General features: G+C 41.7%; 1 protein-coding gene across 3 annotated transcripts in view; it reads right to left on the bottom strand.

Moving 5' to 3' along the window:
• Positions 1-214: 214 nt before the first annotated feature.
• The window catches only part of epha3 (eph receptor A3), a 93,799-nt gene continuing 68,089 nt past the window's right edge, over positions 215-25,924 (bottom strand). The window contains exons 11-18 of one of the 3 annotated variants that reach the window (XM_084545047.1): positions 22,279-22,464; positions 18,798-18,859; positions 16,534-16,743; positions 13,723-13,872; positions 13,172-13,365; positions 7,934-8,089; positions 4,181-4,299; positions 215-2,826 (exon numbers count right to left, since the gene is read on the bottom strand). In XM_084545047.1, coding sequence (XP_084401173.1) covers positions 4,218-4,299; positions 7,934-8,089; positions 13,172-13,365; positions 13,723-13,872; positions 16,534-16,743; positions 18,798-18,859; positions 22,279-22,464 — 1,040 coding nt within the window. In that variant the 3' untranslated portion in view covers positions 215-2,826; positions 4,181-4,217. The remainder of the gene's footprint in view (positions 2,827-4,180; positions 4,300-7,933; positions 8,090-13,171; positions 13,366-13,722; positions 13,873-16,533; positions 16,744-18,797; positions 18,860-22,278; positions 22,465-25,924) is intronic. The other 2 variants (XM_084545048.1, XM_084545049.1) reach the window with 2 other exon arrangements.

Genomic DNA, 25,924 nt, shown 5'->3' with positions numbered 1-25,924 from the left:
CGGATTTTACTTACCTTTACTATATATTGCATTAGCTAATCCTTCTGTTGATGTTGATGACGGAGATTGTCTTGGCTATAAACAACCCCCTAAGTGTGAGGAAATTTGCTTGCAGTAAAGCCAACATCATTTGCCGGCTTTACCAACACGATAAAATAAAATAAAATAAAATAAAAACACAGGGCAGGTCTGTTATCGTCCATTTTTTGGAAAATATTTTGCGAATATTTATTTATAAAAATATAAATGTTTCCACTACAAATCATTTTACATTAGTAGACAAGGCCATCTACATTTGCACACATAGATTCTCACACAGACACACGTATCAGTCTTGAGACATAAAATTAGGGATCTGGATATAGGCTTCATAACAGTATTGCTCTCTTAAATGTCTCAGGTTTATAAAGTAAGTCAAAAAAAAAACAAACCCACAGACAACACTGACACATAATTTACTCTATGCTCCATAAAAGAAAGAAAAAAAATCCAAAAATGCACTGTGTAATGTTAACAAATAAATAATTGCCTTTTTATTGTAGAAAAGAAAAACAACGCTGACAAATATAACTCAAAACGAGATAAAATATAATACAGATGAGTTTTGTCTCTTTTTTAATTAAAAATGTTGCACAATTTGTATTCAGTCTTTTATACATACAAACATTTGTACAAAAAAAGGGATGGCCATGTACATATAGTGGAATCTGTAGTGCTAGTTGCTATTATTATGATGGTTTACATTATGTACATGCTAATTGGATCACATAGCAGCAACAGCAGCATCCACAGGTAGACCAAATAACAGAAGATAGGGCTGACGGACAAACGAACAGGCCGGGGTTTCCCAAAAGCACCAAAATCACCTCCGTCTATAGCCAAGGCAATTCCATTTCTATTCAAAGTGCTCCAATGCTGTGTACTAAGTGCTTGACGAAGCCTAAACACATCCTCTTGATTAAATATGACCCATTCATTAGCACAAAGTACCAAAGTGCCAGTTCAAATATACTGTTGTACCGAAGAATTGGCTGGGGAATATCGAAACAGGAGAGTTAGCACCGTACCTCGGTGTGCTAAGATCTTCTGAGGTGCCTTTAGGAAATCCTGTCCTGATATGTGATGTACCAGGATACTATCTCAGAAAGCAAACATCTATTAGAACTGCTGCATCTCTCCCAGGGCGCTTTCAAACCTAGTTAGTTCAGGGCAATAGCCGATCAACCCTACACCCTGAAGAGAACACACAAAATAAAAAGTCTTTCTTGAAATCAAACCAAAACCGGAGCTTTTTGCTTGGTGATCCCACCATGATCCAACACGACGAGAGGAGGCACTCTACTTTTTGCATCAAATACACCAGGATCCGTGGGTTAAAAGCTAGTATTACACTATAGCAAACTTGTTTTTTGTTTTTTTAATTTTTTTTTAACACCAAATTTCCAACCAAAGAAGGAAATGGCTTTTGTTAATAAGTTAAGGATTCAAAGCTAAGCAAATGGGCTACAAACTCAAATCGACAGTGTTGATCTCGACCCATTAACTGATCTCACGCAGGCATTGTGGGAGGTCGACGGGGTTGTCCCTTAAGGAGAAACTCAAGTACAAAATGGTAGTTTAAAACACACGCAGCCACGACTGAAGCAGAGGACTGCCGCTGCTTCGTCTTCCCTAAGTTGCCCTCTTATTCATTTCTTTCTTACTTTTTCCCTTTTCGTGCACGTCTTTCTGGACCTGCAACCTCAGCTCCAGAGTCTGCTCCATGCTCTCTGCTGTTTCTTCATTGTTAGAGAAAACTGAATGAAGTATACATCCTGAGATTTCACACATAGGGCACTGGGTAACAGCACTACAACAGCACAATATCTGTTCATAAGCACATTGAACATAGATGTCGCCGTAAAGAAAATTCTGTGTGATCCGTGTTATGGCCCCTGTACCTTCGAAGCACAGCGTTCAGTACATTATACACGTGATAGACTGATGGCTTCCGTACAATGACGCTACTTGACTGTTTATATCATTATTGCTTTTATGGGACATGTTTACTGAATGAAAATGCTATAGGTTAGAGCTACAGAGTAAAATGGCTCGGTTAGCGTCTAGGTGTGTCCGTAGCTCAGCTCTCTCATGGATGGACGGTAAATGTAGGTAGTTGCAACAAAACTTCGCGCCTTAGGCTTCGTCTGTCCGGTAGGGGTCCACATCCGGGTCACTCCATGCTGTTCATTGTGGTCTTCTACACAAGGCATGCCAGCCATGTCACTGCTTTGTTCCACAGGCTGCTAGCTGGGCATGGTGAGCAACAATCAGGGAGAGCTCCAGCGTTATGTTACTCCAGTCCTGTATCCCAGTACAGTCCTTGTGTGTATTCCTGATCATGTCTCTCTTACCTCCTTCTCATTCCTCTGCTCTTGACCCCCCCTATTAGTCTGTAAGGCATCTCAACTTGGGCATGGAGGGATGGAGGGTTGAGTCAGCCAGTTTAACTGCTCCTACCTGGCAGGTCTGCACTGAACTCATTCCCATTTGTCTCTCAGGATATCTTTCAACAAATCACTTGAATCATATCATATTTTTCCCCCATTTCCAGTTTGGATACGCAGCCACTGTGTTAGAGTGCGATTAGCAACCACAGTCTGTCTACACAGACCAACAGATAGGTCTCTGGTGGTTTTTCGTTTGTCGGGTTCAGTTTTTTTTTTCTTTTTCTTTTTTTTTTAAACAGGCACTGGGCCGTTCTTGGTGTGGGAATCGAGGGCTTTCAGGCTACTCACTATCTTCTTCTGCGGTCCTACAATAGTCACTCCAACCTTCTTCAGATCCCTGGTTTGTGAAATAGAGGGAGAGAGAACGAGAGAGAGAAAAAAGAGAGAGAGAGACACAATCAGACATAGGGGAAGACGGGGAGAAAGAAAATGGAAAGTGTACGTTAGAGATGGTGAATGCGACACCAACGTGACATTTTATGACATGCTCCCAGCGCTGCTCCCTTCGCTTTCCAGTGCAGCTGTCATTCACAAGGAACTGCATTTCCCAGCAGGCTACACTGACAGCTGCTATTATGACCCTGTCAGCGGAAGAAACTATGGCATGCCAGGACCACAGTGGCAGAAAGACCTAGTTTCCTGCATTGCACTGAACTGGATTTCTTTAACCCGGTAGGTATACGTATGTAGAGCGGAGCAGCACGGGAGCATGCTCAGGAACACCGATTCAAATGCATCTGTTAAATATTAACACACTCACAACCTCTCAGAAGGCTGGTTACTGTACATGCAATCAAGAAAAGACCATTTGTTTTGAAGTTATTTAGGTTGTTAGGTGCGTTATGCAGAGTAAACCTGGAATACACAAAGTAGTTAGTCATCTTAATTGAGCCATCTGTGAAACATACATTGCCAACAACTACAATACAACCTGAGCAATACACACAGCGCATTGCTGATATTCACGGCACATGTTAAATATCTCCTAAATACGGTACTGTATTAGTAGAAGCAGTGGTGTGGCGGGAAGGATTGTGGCGCGACTACAACAAACACGTTCAGCCATTAATTCTAGCACTGTTCAAAGAGCAAGAAAATATTACGTTGCATTTTAATATTCCAGGTGCAAGCGGAACATCGAGTTTGCCAAAGCAGCCAAAACAGCAGACATTTAGAAATATTTAAGCATCAAGTAAACTGACAGGGAGGGAGATTACACACTGTGCCACAGTATAAAGGGACGGTTGACTTTCTAGTGACAAAAAAAATAAAGAAAAATGTGTTTTCTATGTTTAAACCTTAAAGTAGTTTCCATCTGTTGACCTGCAGTGCACATTAAGGTGTCAAATTAGCCAGGCTTCACTAGAACTTAATATTCAGAATACATGGAAATGCTACAGTAACACAGCTGAATATCTTCTGTAAATGGCAAATGAAATATAGCAATATTTCTACTTTGTGCATGAGAATATTTGTATATTTTGGCAACTGTGAGCACCAAATGAGTACCTTTATTTTGTTTTGAGAGCCTGTTGCATTTTACTTTGGTTACAGTCTGATGGAAACATATCTATTCAATGTCACTGAAAAGTAACTATCCCTTTCAAAGTCAGACAAGTGGAAGCCCATCAGTGGTTCCTGAGGTAGGTTATTGGTCTCAGGCACCGCCAAGGTCTCGGTCCTCCACCCACCATCCAGAGCCTGAGCAGGGTGGAGCGGAGCTGGCCGTTAGAGAGTGGTGATCCCCATGGATGGCTCCCATTCTGGGCAAGTGGCTGGCGTGATGTGGACCTCCGTCAGAACCACTCTACTGAGACACAGCCAGGCCCGGCAACATTAAAACATTCATCTGGATGACAACAATGTTTATATACGTCCTGGATAATAAATCAGGCTAAACTGTTTGGCTTCATTTTTGGACTGCACCTTAAACATTCATGTTCATCTTTAGAAGTGAGATATGTTGATAATATAAATGATAAAATGTCTACCAATCTACCAAAACTGACAAAGAATACACCAAATTTATGAATTTATGAATCTTGTCATTGGCATTGGTAGGTAAGATCTAGCTAAACAGCAAGGTGTTTGGGTCTAAAGTTGTTGTATAATCCTGTATAATCTGTGTCAAAAACAGAGAATGACAACGTGTTGTGTCACATTATTGTCACTGACTGTCCAGAAGACATGACTTTACATTGAACTCTTTCTCACATTTTTAGAGTTCCCACTGAGGAGCTATCGATTCTTCTTTTTGGTTGTTGTTGGTGGTTTAATAAATAACTCAAGCTCCAAGCTGTCTGGGTGAAACTTGGCTGCTGCTGTACTGAGCTCCCTTTATCCAAAGAGCAGCACTGAGTGTGAATTAATTTTTTTTCCTCATCTCCAGTAAAGAACAAAATCCATCTCAGGGACAGACAGCAATACAGTAAGAACACAATAAACAAGTACAACAATAATTACGTGAGGGATAGATAACCAACATTCAGGAACACACATAGTATACACTGATCAGGCATAACATTATGACCGCCCTCCTAATATTGTGTAGGTCTCCCTTGTGCCTCTAAAACAGTTGTGACTCATCTCGAGAATGGACATGGCCCTTCTGTGGGTGTCCTGTGGTGTCTGGCAACAAAAATGTTGTGGGGCCTTTGGGTCCTATGGGTTGAGGGGAGGGGCCTCTGAGGATCATCCCACAGATACTTGATCAGTTTGGGATCTAGTGAATTTGGAGGCCAGGTCAACACCTTGTGCTGTTTTTTGAGTTGTTCCTAAAGCATTTTTGTTTGTGTGTCTGTGTCAGGCTGCATCCTGCTGGGGATGGCTGCAGCCATCAAGGAGTGTCATTGCTATGGGGTGGGGGTGCCTGGTCTGGTCTAGGTGGGTGGTACATGTCTAAGTAACATCCACATGAATGCCAGGTCCAAATGTTTCCCAGCAGAACACTGAATTGTCACAAGATGATCAATGTTATTTACTTCACCTGTCAGTGGTTTTAATGTTGTGGCTGATCAGTGTATACCATCACACACCAACAGCTAAAAGTTTTCTTCATTTAAATCACTTATTATTTACTCACCAAATGACATTAAACTGAACTTGCTACACAGCTTTTTGGTGAATAGAAACCAAAGAAGCTTATCCATCATATCAACTTGAAAAATGCACTTGTGAACAAGTAATTGTCTCTCTTGCTAAAAGTGTTGCTAGAAAAAAAGCTGTGAGCATTACACTGTTTTTCTCAAACAGAAAGAGCACCTCTGCACAGAGCAGCTTGGGTCAAATTTACAGTTTCCTCAAACAAATGCCTGAAATGAACTTCACAAAGACTCTGTTCAGATTATGATGCCTTATTTCCTCGTCGGTCCATCCTGTCCTCGAAAAAAAGCAGTAATCAATTACTCCAGAAGATGAGTCAGCATGCTGCAGCCAAGTATGATGACTGTTCTTCGGGGGTCAGAGCATTGCCAAGCTGTGTGCTGAATATCAAAGACTAGATTAAGACTGTACAAATCAATAAGGCAATCTATACTGAGCAATGCATAGTTTGAGCCAAGGCTGCTAGCCATCTAGCTGAGTTAGACCGTGCCTTCAGTGGATTAATACTGCAGTGATCCAATTTAGCATTTAACCATGGAAAAACCATTGTAGCCCAATAGGATTTTTTAGTGCGGGGTTAGTGCAGATTGTGCCAGTACCCGATGTGGATTTCCACCCAGTCTGCAGTGTAAGCTTTTGTGTTTTGTAACACATTGACTCGAGAGAACTTTCCATTGATTAAACACATTCATTGATTGAACGGTCTGGAGAACAGAAAAAGTAGATTTTGATAAGAACTGCTAAGAGAGGAGACAACGGCTACAGCAAGAAAAAATAAAATAGGAGAGTACCAAGGAGAACATTAAAAACCCTAATTTATTATTGCTGGAAGAAATGAAAGTACTCTACAGCAATAACTAAGCACATGGGCTCATGTTATGACGCCCATGGCAACTTCAATACAAAGTGTTACTTCGTTCTAACACATTTCAGTTAAGACTCAGTAAACCGGTCTTTTCTTCACAGTAGTTTTAAGAGCCACTGCCCTCTAACTAGTTCTGTCAACTCCACAATTCAACTTTATTTAAATGGATGTATAATGCCTCTGCTTCCTCCCAACATATTAAGCCCCACGCTGCTAATGACTGCCTGGTTTGTGCAGTTATTGAGTTACGGCTGCTTGTAGCGGTGACCACCTCTCCCCGATCGCCCCCACGGCTGCCATCACCACGGTGAATGGCCGCTTTGATCACAATGATTAAAAATGTCCAATTATTTACTCTGTCACATTCCACATCAATTAAGGCAGCAGCAGGCCAACAGAGCCGGGGGGAAATAAAGAGAGAGGGGCAAGGAGAGAGTGACAAGAGAGGACATTTCTGGAAAAAAAAAATCAAAGAAACACTAGAGGATATAAATAAAAAGGTAAAACTGGATGCACTTCATTTACCCAAGTAGCTGCACTAAGGACTGAGAGACTAAAAGCATTATTTAATTGTGTACCGTCTACAGTGCTTGGAATTCATAATTCCTTTCAAATTGCCAGTACATGACTCTGGTTTTAGGGTCCTGTCAGCAGAGTCAAACCTAATATACCTGTCTCTGGTAATATCTCTCTTGTAGCTATGATGTGACAAAAAGGTACAATACAATATACTACGTACTATGAATAATTTGGATTGCTACATGTATTTTGGAAGAAAAGCATTCCAGTATTTCCACACATACTGTCTTTTAGTGTTGTAAACATGTTGAACATATATATTAGAAGCTCTTCTTAAGTGACCATACATCAGGTGTCTGGAGGTCATCATGTGGTCACTGTGACCCCTCAACTTACTCACCTAAGACAGAACCTACAGTGGGTCCTGCAGTGTGCTCTCCAACTGAGGCTGTTTAGATTTGGCTTTCAAATCTCCGCTTGGCCTTTGCTTTCATAACATTGAGAGTGGCATATCTTTGCACACCTACTTGACTGGTATGCCTTTCTCTTTCAAAGCCCACCCTTTTGCTCAACAGCTTCTCTCTTATTCCCTTTTCCCTCCTGGAACTCCCCAGCTCTGCTGCTTTCTCTCTCCCCCTTTCTTTTCTGTTACTCTGTTTCTTTTTTTCACCTTCCCCCTATGGTTATACTTGCAACATTCAAAGCGTGGCTAAAGACCTGTCATTATGAGTTACCAGGAGTCTAATCTGGACACCTTTAGTAATAGCTCTGTAGTGTTCTTCACTTTCGGAGAACAAGAGTATTTGTGTGTCTGTTCTTCACCAAGAGCGTCTTTAAATTCCTGGGCCCTTTCCTCTGGTACTGGAGCCCTGTAAACTCTACTGGCATGAATAGGCAGAGAAGCTTAATGTGTGTGTCTGTGTGTGTCTGTGTGTGTCTGTGTGTGTCGTTGTCTTACTCTGTGGAGGTCTTGGCCAGGGTGTCACAGGAGCTGTAGCTGACCCCAGAGAAGGCCTCTTTGCAGGGCAGGGTCCTCATTCCATCCATCCAGTCACCCATTGTTCCCATCGAGGGGACCTCTGAACTGCTCCTGTCCAATAACAAGTTGGCCGGCCTGAAAGAAAAGAGGCACAGAGTACATTAATGGTCAAGGGAGAAACAACTGTATGAGTACGTAATGGCGAGAGACCTCTAAAACACAGAGAGAGTTCATAGCATCGTTTCAGAAACACAGGCACAGAAGCACCACTCAGCTCATCATTAATATAACTGCCTCCACACTGCTGCAGCTATGTGAAAATAGAATATGTACAGAATTGATATTTGGTGTCAAGGCTGATCTCGAAGCGTACAATAATGCCAACACAGAAAATAATAGGGCGCAATAAAAATATATATTCCCCTTAGGGGACTCAGCCTCCAGGTGGACACTATGGAGGCAGTGGTCCTGACATGCTATGTGAGCGGCAGTGTTACATTATTGTTTATATTGAGCAGTGCAGAAAACTCATTGACATTCTTTAGTGTGTGTTGCAGAGTCAGGAGCATGTCTCATGCGAGTGCAATAGCGTAAAATGGCAAGCGGGCATTGCATGTACAGAGAAAGATGGGCAACTGTCAGTTGTCACGCTAGCCATCCCTCAGGCTTTATCCATGTTTGTCAGATTGGACCACGACATGCAGCCAGTGTTACACTGTGCAAAACTAATTTTCAATCATCTGTTTGTTGTCATATGTGCAGTGATTGCATCCGATGCAGACTGAAATATGCAAAACCTACAGATTATCTCTGATGTTATACTGTTTTTTTACATATTTACAATAAATGCACAATCCTACAACTGAATATTTTCACTTTGATGCACACCACTGTAGGTATAAACTGTATTTACATAGTTGCATGGAGTCTGCTGGTGGGAGAGATTACATGTTGTTGACACATGCAAAGGAGGAGTGGAGTTTTATTGCATTTATAATATATGCTACTATGCTAAATGTTAGTTATGATTTGTTTTTGTGTTTATTAGATATTAATTAATTTATCTAAACTGTAATACCATTGTCAAAATTTGAGGAGCCATACGCAGGTATACACAAACTGCTCTCATGCATGTTACATTAATCTTGCACAATGGTTTTGAATAGAATGAGAGCATCACACTGTCACACAAAACACTTTAATATACCTATTCAGGAACACGATTGCTAACAAATCAGCATCAGTTTCTGTCTAGTTTCATTACCTACAGTATATACATTATACTATGTGGACGACTGCAACATTAGACTTGTGATTAGACTTGATGGTTTCAATTGAATCAAATCAATTTAAGTGCACTGCGTTGGGCTTCAGTCGATGGCACGAGGGTGAAGGAAAGGCTGCAGGTATTGTTCTGACCGGCTCTGAATCACAATAAAGGGGGGGCAGAGGAATGACAAAGGTTGAAAAGATTTCAAGGAATACTGGAGGCAGAGAGTGGCGAAGCTGTAAAAGACGTAAAGAAACTCATGTTCTTTGCCAGTGTCTAATTTTGGATGTCACAGCTGAAGCTGGTTTGCACAAATGCGGTCCCCTTAGCTGTTGTGAAACCAGATCACATTAAGGCAGGGAACGGGAAACCAGGTCAAACCACATCAGGTCAAACTGGAGCTCTTGATACAATGATCTGTCATCTGAGCATTCTGAGTGTTTACTGTTGAATCTGTGAGTGGCATTAAAGAACTGGGTTGCAAAGGCACTATTTTTTTCTTTTGTTTTTTATATATATATATTTATACTGTATAAGGACACACCACACCTGTCTCGCAGATCAGACATAAGCACCTGTGCCACGACATGCACACAAGGGAATACAGTAGAAGAAAGCGGGCTAGGACAGGACAAGACAGGAAAAAAAAGGCTATTTCTCCTGTGGGGAATACTATTCATAGCATTGTAAATAAACTCATTAGAATACCAGGAAGTCCACCTCCACCTGACTTGGGAAATATTACTCAGGGATAATATATTCATGGACGGAGATGATATTCCCAAAACATATATAATAATTCAAAGAGCAAAGGACTTAAAAATAATGTATGTAAAATTATACATTTAATAAAATGCAAAATGCATTAGCACTTTCTTAGCCCTCTTAGGATGTTGGGATCATTTATTGGCTATGCAAGTGCTGGAAGATACTGTTTTTCTCTTTCTTTTTTCTTTTTCTTTTTTTAAATATTAAAGCATGCTAAAGTAATTGTAGTTTACTTGATAATCTTTTTTGAGGTACCTTAATACACCAGTATACTAGAAATGTTCTCTGTACGCTCCGTGCTGATGCAAATGAAGCAATGAAATAATAATCAGTTAAGCTAAATGCAGATAAGCAAAGTGCAATCAATAGAAAGTTACGAAAGAAAATCATCAAGCTGCCATTAAGCAGCGACGTCAAAACCACCACAGCAGGGCTGCGAAGTGGTACGCTGAGGGAAGAAAAGTGAGATGACATCTCAAACAGAGACAGGAGAAAAGAAGAAAAAGGGAGGAGAAAAAAGATGCACTTGAGGAGGTGGAGTGGGTGTTGTTGCAATGATTGAGTCTTTTCCTGCCAGATCAGAGGTCTGTCAAAATGCTGAGGGCCCCCCAGGACCCCCTGGAAAGAGAGTGTTTCTCAGAGAGGGACGGAATTGAGGGCGGTATGTATGAGGAAAAAAAGAAAGTATGTGAATCTTACTGAGATATAATGGAAACTCTTACGAAATGTGGAATACTTTTAAATGACAAGAAAGCATTATGAGGGTTATAACTCACTTTTCACTGGGAAACAAGTTGTGACAAAGATTTGGATACAGTATATCCAAAATCTCTTAAACTTCAGGGTTGTCTAGTTATAAATTCTCCTTTTTTTGCAAGATTATTGATCTCCTCTCCTTCCCCCGTACCCCGCTTCTTCTTTCTCTTCTCTGATCTCATCTTCTTCTATATTCTGCTTTCCTTTCCCCCTGCGCCGTTTCCGCCGAGAGGTAAACTGTAAATGACCTTGTTTCGCCTCCCGTATCATTTTCTTTGTTTCCTTTGTTGTTACATCTTCAGCAACATCTCACGGCAACTCAAGAAACAAGGATGATAGAGAGGAAACAGAGAGATGTGACGAAGGGGAAAATAAAGAAAAAAGAAAGCGTCTGTCCGACGGCGGAGGGTTTTTTTAGAACCCCTTGTGGATTTAGCAGCCTATAGCAATGCAGAAAACACCCGCTTGAACAGAAGGAAGTATAAATACACCAGAGAGAAAATAAAGTCTTCCCCCTTTCTCGCTGTCATTTCCCTTCCACCCTTTTTTTTTTTTTTTTTTTGCTATATCTTTCATTCTTTTGACCTCTAAATAACCACGACTGTATAGCCTCTTGTTTTTAGTGCTCACAAGGGAAGGGAAGAGAGGTGGACGGGGAGAGGAGCTCAAACAGATAAAGTACATGCTGGGGCGGGTAGTGTGGGAAGAAATTACCTCTCACTGAGATACTGGGACAATTCCCAGGGCGTATCTGGGAGAGGTTAGACTGATATATAGGGTCAACAGTGACCCTTTCTATGTCGACATGTGGCCTTTGGTATCTGCAGCCTCTACTGGTCTGATGGATATGATGACGTTTTAATGAGTTCTACTCAGGTGGTCTGAGCAAGCTGAAAGAGCTAACCTTTTCATTAATGAATACAACATGTATTGGTGTTTGGATAATTAAACTGAAGACTGGTTCTTCAGTACACTGTATTTGCACCATTTGTCTTCTCTCTAGTTTCCACTCTGGAAGATGCTATCCTCTTCCTCTATCCTCCTAAGTTCTTTCGTGCATCTAACTCGTTTCCTTTCCATATCTATTCAAAGGACTACAAGTTGTAGTCTAGTCCTTTGGTTCCAGCAATCATTATCCTTTACTAAATACAAAGAAATATGAGACTGATTCAGAAAACAGGATTCATGCAATCTCATAAGTTTTGGACACCCGGGGCAGCAAATCACGCAGACACTGGCCTCCGACCCAGGCTGGACTCCGGTTGGCCCATAATTATTCTCTGACAGCTAACCTTGGCCCACTGACCCTAGTCTCTCTCCATCCACATGCAGGGACAGTAAACTCTGACCAGGTCCCACTCCCCCCAAGTCTCCAGATGCTCTGCTTTGGTCCCAGGGCTTGGTCTGGGCTTCGTGGAGGAGGGGTTGCTGCATTAGCCAGCCGAGACAGCCCTGAGACAAACGAGGTGTGTGAGCTGAGTGCAGCTGCTCCCGCTGTGCAACTGCCGCCGCTGCCACACACACACACACACACACACACACACACACACACACATGCACACAGAGTTCTCATAAATCACCACACCAGCCTCTGTCGGCCAGCTTTGGCTCACCCAGTGTTAAAAGCCAATCAGGAAAATTACATGCAAACTCCAAGGGACCTATTTTCACTTTCTTAAGAAATCATTAGTCAATGTTATGAGCTTTGACGTCTCCATAATACCACGGCTGTCTGCTGCAGGCCCAGCGCCTGTATCCTTCCCTGCCCAGAAGTGACAACACTACACGGGCTGCCCTGCTTCCCCAACGTCCCCTGGGAGCGAATGGTCTTCCCAACAAAGGACAGAATTACAAGGAAGGTTAAAAAATAAGGAGGACAAGTAACTTGGGAAGAAGAGAGAGAAAATGTAGAGAAAAAATATGCTTTCAGGCTTCACAAGAAGGGGAAAGCTAAAAAATATAAACTTAAGTGTCTAAGATTAATATAGGTTCTAATGAGTGGAGCAGCCCTGTGATAGACTGGCGACCTGTCCAGGGTGTACCCCGCCTCTTGTCCGGCTCCAGCGGACCCCGCGACCCTTAACAGGAACAAGCGATTGCAGAAGATGAATGAATGAATGAATGAGTGGAGCTAATGTTCATGCAACACCATTCAAATACAGCAAGTAAGAAGGCCGTGTTTATGCTGAGCTCCTGTATTGTGTGGTCCCAAGGCATGTCAAAGGGTGAGCTCTTTCTCCCAACTATATATGGGTTGCCAGTTTATTTGTTAATGACGTAGATTCACTGCACCCCATTCACTGAAAGTAAATCTGGTCGGAATCCCCAAGATGAAATCCTCAATAGTTAGTGTCTGAGCACAGTGTAGACCATAGCAAATGAAAACAGACTGCAGTGTCCAAAGTGCAATGTCCCTGTGATACCTGGATGTGGTGTTGGCTGTGATTTTGAGGCTGCCAGGATTGCGGATGAGTTTATCCAGGATACTGACGATCTGTTCAAACTTGGGCCGATTGTTCCTCTCCTTTTGCCAGCAGTCCAACATCAGCTGGTACAGGGTGGCAGGGCAGTCCATGGGTGGAGGCAGGCGGTAACCCTCGTCCACAGCTTTTATTACCTGTAAGTAGGAACAGACAGGATTCAACAACAGGTAAACATACGTTCGGATTAGTAACTGTCAGTTGTAAAAATGAACAAAAATCCTTCTGGAAATATACTGTAACATTATTACACACGCTGAACTTGTATAGTACTTGATGAGGTAAGCCTCTTGTACTATCATATCATAAAGTAAGTTAGTCAACAGTTCTTTCTGCTCACCTCCTGAACATGAACTAAACATCTTAATCAACTAAATAATTTACTTCCTACCAGTAAAACTCAAATTTGTATAGCTGACAGCTTTGCATTTGCAGGTGTGTGGCAATAACACCCTTACCAAAGGAGGTTGATCTGGTGAAATGGCACTACTCACATCTTGATTGGACATCTCCCAGTATGGCCGTTCCCCGTAAGACATCACTTCCCAGAGTACAATGCCATAACTCCAGGCATCACTGGCTGATGTGAACTTCCTGTATGCAATAGCCTCTGGAGCTGTCCACCGGATAGGGATCTTACCTCCCTGAAATACAGAAAGAAAAAGAGAAATCAGTTATTCTTCAGTCTATCACTTAATCTGACATTCAATTAATCGGACATTCTTGATTATGACTATGTTACTATCTGCCCTAACCATGTAGCATGGCTACCTTAAGTTTTGTGGATGAACCCATTGATATCAAACAAACTGTACCCTACACTAGAGACCATTTCACAACGGGACCTATACATATTTTTATCTCTACACTCCTGTAACGGTTTGTGACTGTATCTAGCACGCAGATAAAGAGAACTAGAGAGTTAGCGGTTCGATTTGTGAGCCATAGACCACATACCAAATGTCCTTGAGCAAGAGATCAGGAGATCAGACTTTATTTGGATCTGAGCTAGATCCCTGTAACGTTGATCTTGAACTGCCACAAAGCTATGAGGTGGACAAAATCCACCCACAGGCAGTTTTCGCGATTGTTATGATTATCGTCATGAGCAAGGCTTTTGAAAATTGCATTTCAAAGTGTCGAGGCCTACTGCACGCTAGATAGACATGAGTAATATTTGGTATGTGATCTGGATCCGAGTCACAGATTTATGTTCCATGCAAGGGAATTTTATAAGCTGTCAAAAAACCTTATATCTCAGTGGGCTTTGTGGTTTGGACTGAAGCATGGGGATCCGAGCTGCATATCCAAAACTGTAAGAATTTATGAATCATTTGACTGACTTTGAATTTGAATTTGCTTTCCCAGACTGTCTATAGACATCCTGATAATAAATTATACATGTTTTTGTTGTGTTTCTTTTCCAAATTAACAGATTAAAAGACCAGTCATATAAAGAGATGCTGGACCTTATTCTACCAAAAATAATGGTGTTTAATTTTAAATCATAAGCCAAAGTCTAAGGCATCACTTGTCAGTGTCGAGTGTGGCTGCGTTCGTCATTCTCTGAAGATAATGGCCCTCAGGAAAGGAGGATGGTGGCAGCCAAAGCTAACAGAGACATTGGCCAAGTCACTGAACTCTTGTCTGGTGCTGTGCAGCCACACATACTGCCCTCGAAAATTCACATTCTTACACTGCTTGATGGGAACAGTGTCCCTATAAGACAGTCAAACACACAGACGGACACACGGTGGAACAAATGACCAGAGGTGTGCACTGAAACAGAACATAAACACAAAGTATATTATCTCAATCTCATACGATATCCTGCAGCTGCGCAAAAAAATATTAAAGTTTACAGTGGCAGAAATCAACTTAGCCACGGGACGCACATACATGTAAACACACACACATGACCTGAAAAAGTGCAGACGAGGGGGAAGTAAAAAAAAAAGAAAAAAAAAAAGAACGTTCCAGTGCGGCCTGGATGTGAATCCGCTAGCATGTGTGAAGCATTGTCAGTTACTGTAACATGGCAGAGTTTATTATTCTGTCTTATATTTTGGATTATGTATTTCTGGGAGAAAGGCAAACGGTACAGTGACTGTTTATTTGACGAGCAATCCTCAGCCAGCCAATTATACTCTGTTTAAAGGGGCTGCACGCATGGCTTAGACCACACGATCCTATGCTGGAAATGACCACACGCACGCACTGCTATAAAGCACAAATGAGTGTCTGGAGAACATGACGGCTGCTGCATGTGTGTCATTTCGTGGCGTGAATATCTACTGTAGAGTAGATGATACTAGTAAATCCAGTCAACGTACTGAATTTGTTGCCAGATATATGTCCATCAAATGTGTAAGTTAAGTTCAGACATTAACCCTTTAAAACTGGACTTTTGCACTTTACAGCAAACATGACGTCATTGCGGTAAATTCACTTGCACCTACCCGAAAGGTTATTGTTCTGGGTATTCTGGAAAACTGGGCTAAAGCAGTTACTCTTACAGCACATATTCTGACCCTTTATAATCAAAATAAGGGAAAAAGTCCAGGAGGACACTTCGAGGTGATAAAGGGTTAAAAGACAAGAAACTCTTAAAAACATTGAGGAAGTTTAGGCCAAACTGCAATGTAAATGTCATAAATGTCTCCTTGACATATATCATTTTCTTAATTAAACTTCTAAAAGTGAGATATGGTGCAATAGAAAATGGGTAATTGCAAATCCCGTAAAGTTTTAAACGAACTTTCAGAATAAAAACTAAAACCAATTGGAGGCTGTTGTGGTGGGTGGGTCGGCAAAGCATGTGACCACCACGCACAAATTCTCTGTGGTACATAATACTCATAACGGACCTCCCTGTGACCTTCCAGTTGGTGTGTGTGGATTTATGTGCGTCTTTTCACAATAATTTTTATTTATGTATTCCCCCTCGCCATGCTTGGCGAGCGGAAGAGTTGTGCAATATGTACAGTGTGTGCGTCTGACTGTGAGAGCAAGGAGAGTCCATTTGTGTCAACAGTATCAACGGTGTCAACAGTATGCATGAAGGCCAAAAAGACTGAATATCAGTTTGTTTTTCTGGTCATTTTTGTTTGAGTGAAATAAAAGACCATAAGATGTTGTAGCCAATTGTAGGACTACAGCAAAGCACCACATTTTAGTGCTGTATTCAGTTACCTTTGCATAAACTTGGGTTTTTAATCAACTTCAAACCAAAAGTTGGTCCATGTCCAACATATTTATTCATGTTATCACTGATGTCATTAATTTGTGGTTGTGTCCCAGCTCACCCTGGTGGTGTAAGCAGCCTCCGGGTCGTCCTCCAGCACTCGGGACAGGCCAAAATCTGACACTTTACACACCAGGTTGCTGTTGACCAGGATGTTTCGAGCTGCCAGGTCTCGGTGAACGTAGCCCATGTCTGAAAGATACTTCATGCCCGAGGCGATACCGCGCAGCATGCCAACCAGCTGGATTCCTGTAAACTGGGCGTCATGTTTCTAAAAGAAGGACAGACGGGAAGAAATAAGGGATAAAAGGAAGGAAAGCACACGTGATTTAATGCCACGTACATTCTATGGAACACAACGGGAGTCTGACCTTTTTGGCAATTTGCATAAAATGAAAGCCTTCTACATTAGTATCCACAGTATTTTCATTAACCTTTAAAAGAAACCTTTGACATTCTGTACCTCATTTTCAACTCAACTGTGAAATCTCAAAGCCAGAGACACAGTAATGTATGGAAATTAGGATAAAAGTGAAATTTTCTTCTTTTATATATCACTGCATTTAGTCATCCACTTCTCATGGTATGCTGTGATATTTTGATTCCTCCCAAGTGTTCATGGATATATATGTATATGCATGTATTAGGTTACTAGAATTCCCAGTTTTAGTATCATATAGATACAGTTTTCAGGGAGTTTTTCCCTTGTTTTGGCTAGGCTAAATGAACCTATAACACAACTTCAATACATTACAACTATATGATTCAAAAGGACAGTAGTGGCATTTGACAATAGTTTTGGTCTTGGACATTTAGTGGTCAGAGTGCTAACAAAGAAAAACACAAAACACGTTATTTTTTTCCTGTTTGCATTGGCAAACAGGAGTATTTGGTTTACAAGTGTCTATCTATCCATCTATTTATCTTTGGTAGTTTTTGGCACTGTTTTTTCAGCATGTGAGTGTGAGTATACATTACTCTTTACGTGCACAGGCTTTCTCTGTGTTTGTCAAAGACCACATCCTTTGCAAGATGAGTGTACAACACGTGTGTTTTCCTTTGAAAACCAGGCCCACCTCACCTTCCATTTCAGCTGGGGCCATTAGAGGCCAGACCACCTGGTTTATTCACTTCAAAGCTTTGCAGATTCTGAACACAGACATAAGATGTATTACATAATCTATGAATCTGCATGTGTGTGTGCGTACGTCTTGATACATGTGACACGTTTTCAGTGATGAAGTGCAGGCCTCTGCACCAGGAAACAACAGCTAACCACCCTGGAAATGTCTGGATGCAGTGCAGTGCACATGTGGAAAAGGGCTAAAACAGGCAGCAGTACAAATGCTTTCGAGCCAGTGTTGCGGCTTGGCCGCTGTGCTTTAGCTAATTTCAGTGAGGCAGGTCAATCCCTGTTTATGAGACAGAGTCATGGCAAGAATCAAATTCACGCCTGGCTGGAAGAGCAGCAACTCAAAGACCTTGTCATTTGATAAGTTGTCTGCAGTGCAGCTGAAAATGATCAGAACTGCTAAACTCAACCAGGTACAGTATTTATTAGAAACTAAAAGCTAGTGTTTCTTTCCTTCACATTTTCTTCACATTAGAGGGTTCTTTCATTATAGTCATAATAATGACCCTAAAACTTGTAGGAATCATTTAACAAACTATATTTAGTTTTCACTCTTTGCACTATTTTAAGTGAATAATCTTTTTAATCTAACTAAGTACTGAGTACAGTTCTAGAAAATTGTATCCTGTTTCCTGAAGACATTTTCACCACTCATCCAGTAACTGGTGGGGAGTCTGGGTTTTATTAAAAACCCCATTTGGAACTGGAAAGAAGATACTGGGATTAGTGGGGGGAAAAAGAAAGAAACCCAACAAGTCTTCTTTCCCTTGTTTCAGCTTTGGTTTTTGGATATGCCATGACCTGGATGACCGGGAATATTCAGACTTCTAAAATATAGCTTTTTACAAAACTGAGCAAGACATTTATATTTTTAATGTCCCTTAATGTTATGGTTTTCAAAGGTTTCTGTCCAACAGGGGCATGATGCTACATTCTGAAAGCATAAATAACGCATATGTTATTCCCACTTAGACATTACTTTCTCAGTCTATGTTATTACAGAGTGCTGCACTTTAACGCCTGTGGCTGTTGAGCGTTGAGTGACATGTGTAGGCACTGAAGGCAGAAGTTCCCTGAGGAGTGTTTATTAATTGTCACTTAGTCATGAAGTATCCCAAAACTACACCGGGTTCCTGTGATGCTTTACAAACTCATTCTGGACTCCAAAGGTATGTATTTCTTTTGTTACTTACTCTTAAAAAGCTGTCGAGGGATCCATTCTCCATGTATTCTGTGACAATCATGACCGGTTTACCTGCAACAGAGAGATTTCAGTCTATTGTCACATAATATCAGATTTAACGCTCACAAAATTAGTGCAATGACATTTTGGTGCACAATGAAAATATCAGAAAACCAGTTCTATATCATATTGATTTTAGATTTATTCTCCGAGACTGAAGTCAAGAGGGAGAGCGGTGACCTGGGGTCCTGATAGTGACCAGGTTGAACTCACTCTCTTTTCTGTCGGTTACACACACACACATACACATACACATGGCAGAATGAAATGATTCTAGTCATAGTTTTAGGGTCCCAGCAGGTCAGCTGTCAAAGTGTGACATCTTTATTTCTATGGAAGATCAGGCTGTAACTCCATTCTGCCTGCTATCATCTGTACCTGATCAGTCTTCAGCCAACACAAGGTTTATTACAGGGAAAAAAAGAAAAAGAAAAAATCTTTAAGAAACCTTTAAATCAGCCATTGTTAAATGAACAGCGTCGGTGTTGGGACTTGTTTGGGTCCCAGATGGCTTCGCTCTCTCTGCTTCACTCTTGACTTACCACCAGCCGTATGCTTCTTCTCCATTTTTATTCTGATTAATGTGCCCTCCTCCCTCCTCCCCCCTCCTCCACCTCCTCCTCCTGCCCACTTTCATTTCTGACCTACCTTTTCTCTGTCATCCTTGCCTCTCTTTCCCCATCACCTCATCCTTCCTCCTCCTCTCTAACCCTCTCGCATGTAATAAAGTGAACCCTCTCCACATCTGGTCAGACGGGGACTCCTTTTTTAAGGGCTGACACAGGCTGAGTGGAGAGGGTGACGAAACTGGTTCTTAAAGGAAACAAATCCGTTAAGCTAAGTGGAAAAAAAAAACTACTTTTTGTATTAATGATGATGGAAGTTGGCTAACTCGATTCCTTTAATTAAATCAAAGCCCATCTGAACTAATGTTCCAGTGTGAGTTTCTACTTAAAATGTCCCCATGTGTCAGTCCAGTTCTGACTCAATTTAGCTTGATTCTATTTATTTATAACCAATAATCACCTTTAATGTAGATGAGTCCAGAAAAATGGTGCACTTAAGTTAAATCAGGGATGTAGAGATGAAAAAATAAACTACATCATCCCGTTTGTGATTATCGTGAATCACGCATACCACAACATTTTTTGCTTCAGTTTTCCTTCCATCTGACATCGGTTTTTCATCATGACATGGGCTTTTGTTCTTTTTGCCAGTTTAACTATTTAACTCTCTAAACAGCGCAAATTGTCTCCGAAAGTCGCAACATTTTTCACTTACAGGAAAAAAAAAAAATAAATCTGTCATCATTAAACACAGTCACAGATCCTGCTAAACACCCTCCACCCACACCCAGTCCCTAAAAGGCTGTGATGGATTGTTCCGTTTACCAGTGAGCGGCTTTTATAGCTGCAGACGGGAACACACACACGCACACACGCGGTTCTCCCTCCTGTCCTCCGCCCTCTTCCCTTCCCTCTTTCTCTCTATTCTCAACATTGGCAGCAAAGATAAAGGCCCCCGAGCCCCTTTGTTCTGGGAACCCAAGTGCGAGCGTATGAGTGCAAGTGTGGGTGTGTGTATGGGCTTGAGAGAGAGGAGAGCATGCCCGCGTACGTGTGTGCGCTCCTGCAAATAGGCAGCCTGTGGATCAGCCAAGAGCAGCAGCAAGGTAAATGGGGTGTGAAAGTCTCAGGATTATTAAGAATTAACAGGAACAGCTTAATAAATCACCCTACAGCAGTGCAAGTGTGTGTGTGCGTAGGTGCCTGTCGGTGTGTGGGAGCATATCAAATGGACCTCCTAGAACTATGCCCTGCACTCATGCTGCTCCAACTTATGCACATGTGTTCAGGGCATCCCTCCAAATGTCATGTACACGCGCACACGCACGTGCACGGCCCTGAATATTGGGCTTTGCCTATTAGTCTCATAGCAGCAAATGAAACCACAGTGCTGTGTTATTGCATCATTTCTCTCAGTCTGGACATTAGCGGGAGGAGTGGTTTAAGATGTATTGGGCAAACAGTTTCGGTGATGAGGGATCACGCACGCAGATGCACACAAACACGGACGCACACTCTTGATTTCAGGATGTACCGCAATCAAGGCTGGATGAAAAGGTTCTAGCAACAAAGCTGAATGTGTGACTGAGTTTGTGCGGTTGTTTTTACTTTAATCGTACTTCACAGGGCTTTTATCCCAACATTTTGGTGAAATCCGTTGGAAATTGGTGAAATTGATGAAATTCTGGATGAAAAATGCTCCGAAAGGATATAAATCAGGCTGCAGTAACCTGATTTGAAAGCGTTGTGCCCTCTATCAATTCTACAAAAGAAAAGAATCCCACAATGCAAGGTCTCACAGTCGCTTCTGAGAAGATTGAGGCTTTAGTTGCAACTCAAAATGTTAAATGAATCTGAAGTCAGTAAGCTGATTTCTCTTTCTTTCTTTCTTTCTTTCTTTCTTTCTTTCTTTCTCAAGAGAATGCCACATGAAAACAAAACACAAGGACCTTTGATTAAATTAATACAATATGGTTAAAATGTTTTGTCTGTTTGCACATACAGCACATGTGAGTCCCTTATTTGGAAATTCTGTTCTTGATTAAAAGAGGTTATGCTGGTAAGCCACTGAACTCAAAGGGCATAAATTAAAGGGAGCAATTAGGGCATTGAGAAGGGGAGCTGAGGAAAAGACGAACAAATGAGACAAAAAAAAAAAAGAGGACAATCAAGGACAATAAAGTGAGGGGAAGTTCTCCAGGTATTTTATTCTACTCTTTAGATTAAGCGCACTGGCAGAACTGCCTAACAAGCCATGTGCCGCGGGGAGAGATAGAGGCCGGGCCTGTTTCTACGGCGACAAAGTTCAGACTCATTATTTCCATTTTTCTGCAGTCATTCCCTTTTAAAGAGGCCTTCTGTGTGCTAATGATAGTCTTATAAAGAGGCCCAGAGGGAAGCGAGTCAAAGATATGGATTTATGGATTTATGCCCGCTTTGGACACAGGCTTTGATCAGAGCTCATTGATCTGCAGAGATTTACACCACAGCAACTCAATAAAACTCCTTCGCTCTTTCACAGAAGTGTCGGCCGCTTTAGAGCCATTTGTCAAAGACAATTCCAAATCCGGAATCGGTAAAAAGTCTCTGGAGAGGTCGGATCTGTGATGGAATGTGAATGCAAATGTTCTGTTAAGTGTAATGTGTAAATTTCACTTTTGTTTGGTTTTATTCAATAACAACCGGCGGAATAACACCTACATAAGGGAATAGAAACACATAGTAATGAAATACTGAGACACACTAGATAACAAAGATGTTTGCTGAGCGCATGTTGCTTTTGCAGCAGTAACTTAAGTGAAAAGTGATTTTCACAATTGGTTCCCTTCAGTGTGCCACTGAGTCACGAGTCAAGCATGCACTTACTGCGTGTTACCACCCCCTCCAGCCTGATGATGTTGGGGTGGTCAAACTGTCCCATGATCGATGCCTCTGCAAGGAAGTCCCGCCTCTGTTTGTCTGTGTATCCTCCTTTGAGAGTCTTGATGGCCACACAGATCTCCTTCTTGCTGGGCAGCTTCAGGCGGCCGCTACACACCTCTCCAAATTCACCTAAAAGGACAAATAATGGACAAATGAAAAACTGAACAGTCCTCTAACTGCTTGCTTACATTAACTTTCATGCTTTTAGTTTTGTTCATTCTAAACAGCATTCACCGCCACGTGGTCACTGCCATGAAAGGTTTAACTGCATAGATAAGATCACTGAAGGAATCCCTTTTATTCCACCTCACAAAATATATTACTGATCTGAAAAGAGGCAAAGCCTTAAAGGACCTGCATATCTCACTCATAGTTCATTTATTTTCTGTTCACTGCGGCATCTAATAGCAATATTAACCAATATGGAAATACTTCCATATTGGTTAAGATTGAGATCTTTTATGTGAAAGTAAATATCACTTTAGCTAGCTGACATTTAAAAAAAAACATACAAACAAAAAACCTTAAAAAGTAAAAAGTTAAAAAGGCTAAATATGAATTACCTGTGTGTTAATCATTGATGCTAACACCACTTTACAGGAAACAGCATGGAGGCCATTTAGTATTTCATGCTAGAGTTTGAAAAGTGACTTAATCAAAGGATATCATGCATCGCCATGTCTTTATTTGTCTCTACAAAATTGTCAAAATGTTTGTAATTGTGTAATTATGTTGTGTGTGCTTAGAGCACAGCTGCTGGGTGCAGATGTACAGTGAACACAGAATACGGCAAAACAAGCGTGAACCCAAGCAGTGAAGGCCTCCTGAACCTTTCCAAAAAACCTCCACATAGCCTAATTAATATCAAATGACTGCCTTTGTTAGGATTTGTTGTTGTAGCTCATGGATCTACATCAGGGAAGCTTCCAGCCTAACTAAACCACCTGCTTTGTCCAGAGAATGTGGTTTCATCCTTAGCCAACAAACAGAAAGAGATGCTGTGTTTCAGTTCCAGTTCATCTAATAAATGACGTTCGGAGTCACTTAACCTACGGCTAGTTCGGTCTCAGCACTGAGAGCTTGCTAATGAGCATAGCATGCGGCAGAGGTACTGCACAAGCAGTTCTTGTACTGATTTAGAAGAAGGGTTCAACTTTTGTTCAGAGTGTGACCGTATATGACTTTCACAGATGCCAGTGAATCAGCCAGACGAGGCTACAGATCAAAAAGGCCCCCGATGATTACGCCTGTCATTTATTAACTCCCATTAATCAGGTAATACAGTTGTTGGTTTTGGAGAATCTTTGCGTAGCTTGAATCCACAATCCAAATCAAAACTCCTAACTGAACAGACTGATATGTGGACCTTTCAGCTCTGTGTCTATGTTGAATTAAAACCCAGCATGACTCAACAACCACTCTGGGAGAGCCCAATTAGCATTCCATGCTGGTGAGGGAATATGTGTGTTTACTTCAGTCCCTACTTGTGTGTGGGTGTGTGTGCGCGTGTGTGTGGGTGCATATAGTGCATATATACATGTGTTCATAAGGCACTGTAAGGTTTGTATGAAGGCTGGCCACTTCAAAGGCTGCTATGGTGACAGGGTTTTGGCTGGACTGTAGAAGATGAGTGAAGTGTGTATGTGTTGTATGTGAGTGTGTGTTACTGTACACATAATGTACATGCATACTGAGGGTGTACATGTGAGGTGACGTCAGAGCTAAGGCGTCCAGATCTCTTTCTCCATCTCGTACAGTCATATCCCATGGCGGCTCTGGATCGGAGAGGGTCAGACCCTGGACATGAAGCACTGGGGTCTGGAAGAAGTTAAGCCTGAATAATTACAACCTGTCTAAATACGAAAAGCATGCCTGTTCTTTCCTCCTCCGTTGTTCTGGCCTTCAGCGGTGGACAGACGATCTCGGCCAAGGCACCTTTCTCATGTGGTCACTCTGAGAAAGAAGATCCCGGCCTATTAAGGCTTGATTAGGGACACTCGCTCCTTTCCTGTTGTACGTACAACTAGGTATCCCACTTTGATGTTAAAGTCTGACCCATGTAAGCAGAGTGAAGCATGTGTTTCATGTCTTTTAACACAAAATCACCGATTGGCAAGAAGATCAAAGTCCCCTCAACGTGTTTAATGAAGACAGATGGGGGTTGAGACGAGGGATGGAGAAAGAGGAGGTATGTTGTGTATTGTTTAGAGTGCTTATGTGGCTTCATAAAAATCACACAGATGGGTGGTATGTTGCACTGAAGCTGATGGACGAAAATGTTTACATGGTGGCTTGAGCTTTAATGTTCACCTCTGGCATTCTCCGTTCCTTGGATTAAAACAGATTAACAGGAGGAAGACAAATGCCCTGTTCTTTTCCTCCCTGTGACGCGTGCATCTGCAAATCTATGGTTCGCACATAAAGAGCTTTCTTATAATGATTTCAAAATGTTTCCGTGATTTTTCGACTCTAAATAAATGGTTCTAAACTATTGTGCTAGTCACTAAAACAGTTCGCCCACACAAGTTGCTTTTCCAAATGAAATAGATTTATTACACAATACAGTGTTGAACTTTATGTCATTCTGGAGAAGCACTAAAATAAATATACTTTGCACTATGCACATTAAAAATATATTTCAGGCGCTGCATGGCCTTCCTCACTGTGAGCTCCACTGTGTGCGAGGGTGCCAGGTTTCAAGTGATAGGCTGAAGTTAAGCTAGATGAAATGTTTTTACTGCTGCCTGCAATGTATCTTTGTAATTGGTTTTATAAATGACACGTGAAATGTAGAGGGACTCCCCCTCTGTAGGACTGATCAGTTCCAGAATAAACACAAAAATATCTCACACAAATTCATCATATCAGAAGTGAACAGCAGGGATGGGGAAGGGAACAGCTAGGGAAGAACTGAGCGTAGCGTAGTCCGGTGTAGAGTCAGGTATTAGACTCTCAGGCCATCCTGACAGTTTTACAACGTGAAGAGCTGGTGGGACTCTGGAGACCTGTCTGCTGTTATGTGCTGTGTGCTTTAGTCTCCATCTATTCTGACTGCACTCGACATGAATCATAATGCATTACCCTCCTGTCTGCACTCCTGCTCAAGTTATCAGTGACTGCGAGGAGAGGAGAGGAGTAAATGTAAAGAAAGAAATGAAAGAAGGGAGGAAAATGAAGGCAGGAAAGGGTAGACATGAACCAAGCGAAGGTTTTCTCATTTCACCCTCATTCCCTCCATCATAGGTGAGCACTGGGAAGAAGAGACCTCAAGCTGGGGCATTAAATGCTTTCTCAATCCCAGCTGCGCGGTGTATGACGCACGGATAACTAACCTGCTGCTATGAAAATGTAGATATGTAGGAGCACTTTATTCTTTCTCCGTGTGCTTGTGTACTCAGTGTGTCTCTGTCACTTAAATAGACCGTGAAAGAGTAAAAAAAGTGCAGGGAAGAAACTGTGATATGAATGTAGGGAAGAAAAGAGATCTAGCTCCTCTCATCTACTTTCTATTTTTACTTTTTTTGAGTTTTGGCTGCCTGTGTTCAGCAAGGATGAACTTTTCCCCTGATTACTCCATTAGACTGGTAAT

The sequence above is a fragment of the Chelon labrosus genome, assembly GCF_963514085.1.
Source record: "Chelon labrosus genome assembly, chromosome: 5".
Taxonomy (NCBI): Eukaryota; Metazoa; Chordata; class Actinopteri; order Mugiliformes; family Mugilidae; genus Chelon; species Chelon labrosus.
The sequence above is the reverse complement of the archived record's forward strand: the minus strand, read 5'-3'. Positions and strand labels throughout refer to the sequence as shown.